This window comes from Ictidomys tridecemlineatus, chromosome 8 (genome assembly GCF_052094955.1).
Source record: "Ictidomys tridecemlineatus isolate mIctTri1 chromosome 8, mIctTri1.hap1, whole genome shotgun sequence".
NCBI classification, from domain to species: domain Eukaryota; kingdom Metazoa; phylum Chordata; class Mammalia; order Rodentia; family Sciuridae; genus Ictidomys; species Ictidomys tridecemlineatus.
In genome coordinates, this window is record NC_135484.1 from 155437775 (window position 1) to 155447237 (window position 9463).

General features: G+C 42.7%; 3 protein-coding genes across 3 annotated transcripts; 2 read left to right on the top strand and 1 right to left on the bottom strand.

Moving 5' to 3' along the window:
- The first annotated feature begins 1332 nt into the window (after window positions 1–1332).
- On the top strand, window positions 1333–1748 carry LOC101976763 (histone H4). Its single transcript, XM_005337053.5, has one exon. The coding sequence runs from the start codon at window positions 1345–1347 to the stop codon at window positions 1654–1656; it is 312 nt and encodes a 103-aa protein (XP_005337110.3). The 5' UTR covers window positions 1333–1344; the 3' UTR covers window positions 1657–1748.
- A 5382-nt stretch (window positions 1749–7130) lies between these two features.
- On the bottom strand, window positions 7131–7642 carry LOC101976485 (histone H3). Its single transcript, XM_078020652.1, has one exon. It carries the CDS (start codon window positions 7606–7608, stop codon window positions 7198–7200), a length of 411 nt encoding a protein of 136 aa, XP_077876778.1. The 5' UTR covers window positions 7609–7642; the 3' UTR covers window positions 7131–7197.
- An 867-nt stretch (window positions 7643–8509) lies between these two features.
- On the top strand, window positions 8510–8964 carry LOC101978431 (histone H2B type 1-C/E/F/G/I). The gene has a single exon (XM_005337058.4). The coding sequence runs from the start codon at window positions 8532–8534 to the stop codon at window positions 8910–8912; it is 381 nt and encodes a 126-aa protein (XP_005337115.1). The 5' UTR covers window positions 8510–8531; the 3' UTR covers window positions 8913–8964.
- The last annotated feature ends 499 nt before the right edge of the window (window positions 8965–9463 follow it).

Sequence of the window (9463 nt, forward strand, 5' to 3'; positions counted from 1 at the left end):
ATTCTCTGTCTGCACTGTCTAATGAATAGAGGATACAGTAGATGAAGAAATTTTTAATTTCAGTTTAAATTTAAATAAGCACAGAAAGGTGGAGCGTAAGAATCACAGTTCAGAACACTTCTTTTCAAACTTATAGGAATGGTAAAAGCCTAATCCCAAATAGACACTGGGTCCAGGAGATGACTGTTTTCTCTATCTACAAAGCAAACACCCACAGAGAAGGGATTTTGAGAAATCCTCTTCCTCTATGATCTGAAAAGCACTGAATGCAAATGAGACCAATGAGGAAGCAAATGTTGAAATGTGCCTAAAATACATACAAAATCATGATCTGAATAGAACATGACTTTGGTCACTTTGTACTTGGACAGTATTCCACATAATTTATTAGCATTGTCTGTTAAACATGAATTTGCAAGTGTCATTCTTTATGACATGCAAGTAAATGTTTCTCCTAGTATAGAAAGTGGGAAGGTAAGGAGATTCAAGAATCAGACACCGAAATACCACTTAGTCAAAGAGGATCAGATCTCCAAGCCTGGGAGCTTTCATCTTTATAATACTGACATCCCTTTACAAAGTGGTAAAGAATGGAAATACAATTGACACTGGCTCCCCTTACTAGAGCTACTTATAAGTAGTAGGTGTGTATACCTCATGTAGTGGTATAGAACTCAGCTAAATAACATTTCATGAGTGATCAAATTTAATCATGACTATTGGTAGAGCATAAAAATTTAAAATACTAGCCAGGCACAGTGGCGCACACTTGTAATCCCAGCTTCATGGGCGGCTAAAATTTGAGTATTGCACATTTGAGGCCAGCTTGGGACACTTGGTGAGAACAGTTCCAAAATAAAAAATAAAAAGGGATGTGAATGTAGTGCAGATGTACAGCATCCCTGAATTCAATCTCTAGCACCCTCAAAAAAAATTTTTAAACTAGTGATTTCATTTTTTTAAAGAAACTTTCAATTTAAAATTTACTTTTGTTCTGGCAACTCTCGTTCTTGTACTCAAGGGTAGTATTAGAGGCTACTCTTTCCAAATCATAAGTATGGACTTGCACATCAGTTGTGAGAGAGGACCCGGACAGGCACTAACTATCCTGGAGAACTCTCGACCTGACTCAGAAACAAGAGCACAAAGCTGTCTTTCCCCTCCACTCAATATCCATTTCCTTGCTCCAAAGGCCATACTGTGGCAAACCAGAAAAGAGGCGGGGACAGAGGCCAGTGTTCCCGCCCGCGCTCTTTCAGTTTCCAAAAAGGTCCGCACTGGTGCTTCATAAATTGCTGCAGGGGGCGCCCAGCACCACAGCTGCAGGAGCCAACTCTTGCAAACATGTCTGGCCGCGGGAAAGGAGGCAAAGGCTTGGGCAAAGGCGGCGCCAAGCGCCACCGCAAAGTCCTGCGGGACAATATCCAGGGCATCACCAAGCCCGCCATCCGCCGCCTGGCCCGCCGTGGCGGCGTCAAGCGCATCTCCGGGCTCATCTACGAGGAGACCCGCGGCGTGCTCAAGGTGTTCCTGGAGAACGTGATCCGCGATGCCGTCACCTACACGGAACACGCCAAGCGCAAGACGGTCACGGCCATGGACGTGGTCTATGCGCTCAAGCGCCAGGGCCGCACTCTCTACGGCTTCGGTGGTTAAGCTTTTAATTGCTGGCTATCTCACAAAAGGCCCTTCTCAGGGCCACCCACATTATCATGAAAGGCTGCCACAAATGAGATTTATAGAATGACAAGGACAAGTTCGGGTAGAAAGAAATGGAGCTTATAAGTGCAGGTTGGGCTTTTATGTTAACTATAGCACCGATTTTTACGACATAATAGTGCAGTTGCTCACTGCCTTTGAGGGGTCTTTATCATCACTTTAGCTCCCATCTCTTTCCGAGTGCTCTTTAGTAAATGGAGATGCATGCAACCTTGCAGCCCTGATTGAGCCCTGTAGTGGTCAGGGTCTGTTAGATCAGAAGCCTGTGCAATTTATAAACTATCATCTGTGCAAATAAGATTAACCAGTTATGTTGTAGAACATTAGTAACTATGCTTTATCTAGCATCTGCTTTCCTCCATAACCTCATCCCTAACCATCGTTTCTGCAACTGGAATGCCTATCAATGAATCCTTTATGTACTATTTTTTCTTCCACAAATAACTCAACTCGGGAGTTTTTCAAGTTTTCCTTTAGGAGACCTTTCCTTTACCTGGTTCTCCCACTCCCCAAGATTTTCTTATACTCTACAAAACTGCACTACAGATATGTCCCTACCAAACTTCACAGTTCACTTTAGGACTAGAGCCATTGCACACTAACAATATTTGATAATTAATGCTCCTTTTGTCTCAAGATTTCTTGAGGGAGGCCTTAAACAATGTCATGCTGTCCTCAGGACCTACAAAAATTATGTGGCACATTCTGTTCATTTTATAAATGGCAAGGCAATGACTGAATGAATGAATCAATGAAGTTTAGCATTTGGGCCACTAATAAACTCACAGATTACTTTCCTTGAACAATGACTCTTTTCCCCTACCAGTTTCTTCTCTACCATTTTTCTTTACCCATATGTCAAGTTTTAGACTGTCAACAATTTATTGCAGACATCTTTAAATGCAGATTGTGAACAGCTCATGGGTAATGAAAACTATTTAATGGGTCTCGACCTGCATTTAAAACAAATGGAATAAATAAAAATCATCAGGCATCTCATAAATGCAATTTTTTTCAGAGTATTATATTTTAAGTGCATACACTTTTATTTGCTCCTTTTCTAGTATTTGGAGGACAAATATTTGAACAATGTCAGTCCATATATCTTCAATATAAATTTGTGAAACTCCCAGGTTAGGGAATTGATCTCAATAACCTTTTTAGAACTCCAATTATCAGTGCTGATAAAATGCTGATATGTGGCACAAGTTTCACCAATCAGTCACACTTCTAAAAGACGTCTTCAGAGCACTCTTCTTGGAGCCTCTGCTTCTGGGAGAAAAGCCAACCTGGGGTAGTGAAAGCAGTGTTGGCTTCCAAGTGGTGAAGTGTGACACACTAGCAGCAGTCCCCTTCTTTAGGATTTTACTTCTGGATGTATCTTCAGGCATGAATCTATGGCTGTCCCAAGAATACTACTACCTTTAAATATAAAGATAACCAGAGTCTGCCTACAACTAAGGATATAGAGCTTTTGGGGGAGAAAGAAGTTTTAACTGCTTTCTGGTAGAGGATTGTATATTTAAGGGACTCTTAATAATAAAACGCTTTATGCCCCATAATAGTTGTTATAGGCAGAATAATGGCTTTTCCTCTCCAAAGATGCTCATGTCCTAATCCTCAGAAGTGGAAAATGTTTCCCTGTATGTTAGAAGAGACTTTTGGGGTGTGATTAAATTAAGAAGCTGAAGCGTAGGTGATGATTCTCTATTGCCTGAGTAGGCCAGTATAATCATAAAGGTCCTAGTAGAGAATGGCTGCAGGGTCAGTCAGGAGATGTGACATAGTAAGCACAGATTTTTATGCATTTTGGAAATATAAGAAGGAGCTATACTGACTGCCTTTTGCTCCTCAAAGAAAAACATATTTTCTCATCTCAACCTCCTTTTGTCCATCCTATGTTCTGGAAAATCCTTGTCCTGGCTCCCTACCTTACCTCAAATCCAATAATTAAATACCAGCTCCTCCTTCCCTGCATAATATGACAGCCCACTCCCCAGGTATTGAGTGTGACACTCCCTGTGTCATATTGTGTATTTCTTCATACCATTGTTCACCAACCAAAGTACCAAGTCAGTGCATCTATTTTCTATCTTCTGTCTTCTTTCATGAGAACAAAAACTCTTTGTGACAAGGCCCCTTTCAGCTTGTCACTGCAACACCAGTGCCAAAGACAGTACTAACACAAAGTGGAAATTAAGGACCTGTGAATGTAAATAAAAATAGGGGAAATTTCCCCACAGGAAACCCAAATCTTTTCCTCTAAATCTCTCCTACTACAATGCCAGTATTTGACCAAGAGTGTCCATATATTTATTAGTGTAACAGTTAAAAGCAAAACCATGAGATCTGGAGGAACATACATCTTAAATCCTGAGTCTTGTTGGACTTAACCATAATCTGTGCACAAAGATACAGTTACCTGCTAAGCAGACATTAAGTAGAATGAACCCAGCCTTTTCTCAGAACACCTGAACTCCATTCCTAAGAGGCAAGATGAACTAAAACAAGTCCCTCAATCTTTCTCTGTAACTCTGGTCAAGGTCTCCGGAATCCTCAGCTCTGAGTCCACAATTCCAGATATGCATCCATTTTATTGCCAATACATTAGTATTCTTCTTCATAAGTTCTTCAGTGTATGGGTGACTGTTTCCTAAGAGTCTGAACAACTACACAGGACCAAAACACAAGAGACTCTGAGACTGAAAGCATAATACTCAACTCTGGGCCTGATAATGTCAACAATAAGGGGCAGGCAACAAGTGAAGTTTGGCCTGGAATGAAATCAAGGTCCCTTCCTGCCATCTTTTCTGACTGTGAGGGTCTGGGAAGAGTCTGGAATCCTACCCTACTTGCAAGATCATGAGCTAACCTATAAATCTTTCATGGATGGTAGCAGTAGACAGAACACTCTTGGATCATGTCACACTTGGATGACATACATATCACAGCATAAAGTTAATTCTGAGTTTCTTACTCAGACAACTGACAGGCCTGTTTCTTTCTGGATGTATCTGGCATTACTACCTACTGACCCTCCTATGTTAACACTGATGATCTTTCTAATCTTTGCCAGGATTGCTGAAATGTCTGTTTCCATATCCCGTTCCTTTGGCTAACTTCTGAGTATGAAACTAGAACAAGGGAACGACACACATGCTCCTTACCAGCATCTTGGAGCAGGGAGACCTGCTGCTTCCATCTCTCCACTAGCAGATAGGTATTACGTTCAGTATTCAGGGAACCTCTCTTATGATGGCACCAAAGGTTTTTATCATACTGTATAATTTGTTTAATTTTTAAAATTTTTATTATAAAAATATTCAATGAAAAGGAATAAAAGATGGTTTATCAATCATCTACCACCTTGATACAATTGTACAATTATTGTTTTTATGTTTCTAGATGGGCCATTTGAAAGTGTCTGACATCTGAAATTTCACACCTAAATATAGCAAATAACTCCTAAGAATAAGGGATTAATGTAATCTCAATATATCAAATTTAAAATCAAAAATATAAAAATGTGACCTAAAATGATCTGATATCCAGTGCGCATTCCATATTTCTCAACTGTCCCAATACCCATTAGAGTCTTTTTCCTTAGAGTCAAAGCCTCAACCACATTGTTCAACTGCACTAAACTATAACAATTTGCTATATTGGTTTGGTCTCTTTCAATCTTGAAGAATCTTCCTTTTTTTTAATAGAAAATTTTTTCTCCTGTGGCATTTAACTGCACCCTTTATCCTAAGTTCTCAGAAATGCACATTGATATCATTAGATTCCAGGACTTTGTCGAAGGTGAGGCCTCTGAGGCGTCCCAGGAAGAAGCACCCACTGCAGATGATTACATTTAATAGTGGAAAGTTAGATCACCTCAGGTTACAAGGGGACACATCTTTGAGTCTTTGTAAACAGCAGTACATGGAGATATTTTAGCACCCTCTAAGTATATCATTTACCAACTTTCATTCTCCAGTTTTTCTTCTGTCAGAGTCAAGGCACACCTGAATCAGCTTGTCAGTTTTGTGTAATTTTCAAATCAGTATCGTAAAAAGAAAAAAAATAAATCATACCTGATAGTAAAAGAATATGATTGAGACCATAAGACAACCTACTTTTTTGGGTTTTTTTTGTTTTGTTTTAAGATTTAGGCTTCAGTGCCACTGCAGCTATTTAAATCTGCAAGGTATCTAAAGGCAACTAACGCTGTACACATGGACCCCATGGGACTAACCTAGCAACCATAAGGACTAAAATACTAAACATTTCCTAATGGACCCTACTCAGTCAAAACGACCCACATTATAATTACCAAGCCAGTATCCAAAGTGCGCAGCTGCTCCAGATAAAATGTAAGTGGCCCTGAGAAGGGCCTTCTGTGAGGTCACAGTAGACAGCGGATCACGTTCTCCAGGAACACCTTGAGCATGCCAGGGGTCTCCTCCTCCTACCTGATCCCGGAGATGCGCTTGACTCGGCGGATGGCGGGCTTGGTGATGCCCTGGATGTTGTCCCGCAGGACTTTACGGTGGCGCTTGGAACCACCCTTGCCCAGGCCTTTGCCTCCTTTACCTCGACCAGACATACTGATAAACAAAAGACACAACTAGGAAAAACACTGCTAGTTGCAGATTCTCCTAGAACATAGGGACCTATATGAAAACTGAAAGACCGGAAGACAGTGGGAAAGGATATCGACTCCCCTCCCCTCTGTATCTGAAAAGGCCAAGGACTAAAAATGGAAAGACTTACTGGATTGAAGAATCAATAAACAAATGTCAACAGTAAGAAAAGTACCTTGCTGATTAATACGTTTAAAAATGAGTTTCGTATCACAGATGGCAGTAGTAAAATGAAAACAAGCCCAAGCTCCAAGAAACAGGAAGTCACTCACTAGGACAAGGGGAAAAAGAAGATCTGATTATGGAATATGCGTAGCTGCTCTAAATTTTAAGGCTTCAGTTGCACTGCTACATTTGAACTTATAAGTAGCTAAAGGAAGCCAACGTACGCAATATACACGTGGACATGGGTGGCGCTTTGCACCAGGGGTGTGTTTTATCATCGATAACCGCCACCGGAAATATGATATGCCTAAGTTAACTTAAAATGACTCCCAACAACATACTCTGGAAAGGAACCATCTACATTAGCAAAACGCAGGTTTACATGCGACAACCAAATGCGGCCTGAGCTTTCACTTAGCAAGCAGCTGAAGGAAATAAGAGGGGAAGATAAATAAAATTCGAAAAGGAAAGCAAGACTCCCTCGCAGCTCACAGTGCAACTAGGAACCCAGGCAGGTCGTTCGGCAGCGAGGGTGGGGGGCGCGGAGTGAACTGCAGCTTAGAACTCCTTCAAATGACCACAACCAGCAATTAAGGGCAGCTCCTTAAAGTGAAAATGAAAGTGGCTCTTAAAAGAGCCTTTGGTTTCCGAACACTCTTCAAAAAAAAAAAAAGAAAAAAAGGCTTTACGCCCTCTCCCCGCGGATGCGGCGCGCCAGCTGGATGTCCTTGGGCATGATGGTGACGCGCTTGGCGTGGATGGCGCACAGGTTGGTGTCCTCGAACAGCCCCACCAGGTAGGCCTCGCTGGCCTCCTGCAGCGCCATGACGGCCGAGCTCTGGAAGCGCAGGTCGGTCTTGAAGTCCTGCGCGATCTCGCGCACCAGCCGCTGGAACGGCAGCTTGCGGATCAGCAGCTCGGTGGACTTCTGGTAGCGGCGGATCTCGCGCAGCGCCACGGTGCCGGGCCGGTAGCGGTGAGGCTTCTTGACGCCGCCGGTGGCCGGGGCGCTCTTGCGGGCGGCCTTGGTGGCCAGCTGCTTCCGCGGGGCCTTGCCGCCGGTGGACTTGCGCGCCGTCTGCTTAGTACGGGCCATGGTGGACGAAAGTACCAACTGGACACAAAATTGTTGTTCCTCTTATTTATAATGGTAACATGCTCCTGATTGGTCCGATTCTTCAAATTACGCGCCAAGAATTAAGTAACTCGATCGGACTTGTGATTGGCTACGGAGTCTCGCGTTAGAAAACGTCAACCTTTTGAAAAGTATTCAATTAGCGCTACGGTTTTTCCTATTCTTTATCATGTTCGGTGGCTTTCTGTATCAAGTGCCTGCGAGTTTTAACCCTCCTTTGGGAATAAGTGGGAAGACCCGGAAATGAACGTTCTGTAGATCCGAGAGGTTTAAACAAGTCCGCATTTGAACCTGTCTGATCCAACTGTTGTGTCCTTTGTCTTTTATTAAAACTTCAGACTTTACAGTCACATCTTATCATTCATTACAAGCATTCTATTTCACACTTCTCAGCCTTCCAACACTGGTATCGCTTCCAGAAACTGTTAGGGAACATTAAAATCACACCAGTATTGAAACGTATGGTTTTTTGAAAAACCTTTAAGATTGAAAGGTTTTTGAAAAACCTTTAAGATTGCTGTCAACTTTGATCACTTTATACAAGAATTATCGGTATAGATTGTCTGCCTTTTATGCATGTTCAGACCTGGATCTAGGAAGACAGAGCTTCCCACTACATACCATTGCATCTACATTCGGTTTTTAGGTATTTTGAAAACAAAAACTTTATAGGTAAACTATAAAATAATTTAGAATAGGTTTCACAAAGAAGGCCAATCAGAAAGCATATGTTGATTTTCCTTATTTGTATAAAACCTTCTATTGGCTGATTTGGTCCAATCAGGGGTGGTGAGATATTATACCCAATTTGCATACACCGCCTACAAAATGCGCACTGGCGCGCCAGTGCTCCTTATTCCTTTGTTTCCCAGTTTGTTCTCGCTATGCCTGAGCCAGCGAAGTCCGCTCCCGCCCCGAAGAAGGGCTCCAAGAAGGCAGTGACCAAGGCGCAGAAGAAGGACGGCAAGAAGCGCAAGCGCAGCCGCAAGGAGAGCTACTCGGTCTACGTGTACAAGGTGCTCAAGCAGGTGCACCCCGACACCGGCATCTCGTCCAAGGCCATGGGCATCATGAACTCGTTCGTGAACGACATCTTCGAGCGCATCGCGGGCGAGGCCTCGCGCCTGGCGCACTACAACAAGCGCTCGACCATCACGTCCCGGGAGATCCAGACGGCGGTGCGCCTGCTGCTGCCCGGGGAGCTGGCCAAGCACGCCGTGTCGGAAGGCACCAAGGCTGTCACCAAGTACACCAGCTCCAAGTAAGATCTCCTAGAGACATTGTCGAATCCAAAGGCTCTTTTCAGAGCCACTCAAATCTCAAATGAGAGCTCTAATGCTTTACTGCTATTGCAGTCTACAACGAATTGTTAGGCTGGATGTGTTCTAATTTGTTTCACCATTGGAAGAGCAGTGAGCTCAAGGTGAAGGGCAGGAGCTACCCTTATCACTTTATTAGGCCTGTTGCTCTTCATCAAATTTCGATAAATCAGCTTGCAACCTAAAGGTAAGTTAGCAAGGAATCCTTGTCTGGTAGGGTATCCACAGCTTAAATCTATTTATTCCTTCCTAGAGAATTTTTAGGATATTTACGGAGTAAAGAAATATGGTTGCTTGGAGTTAATAAAGGTGAATGGTTGTGTTCTGTATTGGTGAAATGTGCCTTCATGGATTTTAGAGATACATTTCAGAAAATGGGGTTAGCATCATGATGAGGGTGGAGTTTTCAGGTCCTAAAAGTAAAAAGTGCACAGTGTTAGTGTGTAGCTCAGGTGGTATTGGTATCTAATAATTAGCATTCCTTCTATCCTACCTTG

Coding starts and splice junctions, on each gene's coding strand:
- LOC101978431 (XM_005337058.4), top strand. CDS start 8,532: ATGCCTGAGCCAGCGAAGTCCGCTCCCGCCCCGAAGAAGGGCTCCAAG.
- LOC101976763 (XM_005337053.5), top strand. CDS start 1,345: ATGTCTGGCCGCGGGAAAGGAGGCAAAGGCTTGGGCAAAGGCGGCGCC.
- LOC101976485 (XM_078020652.1), bottom strand. CDS start 7,608: ATGGCCCGTACTAAGCAGACGGCGCGCAAGTCCACCGGCGGCAAGGCC.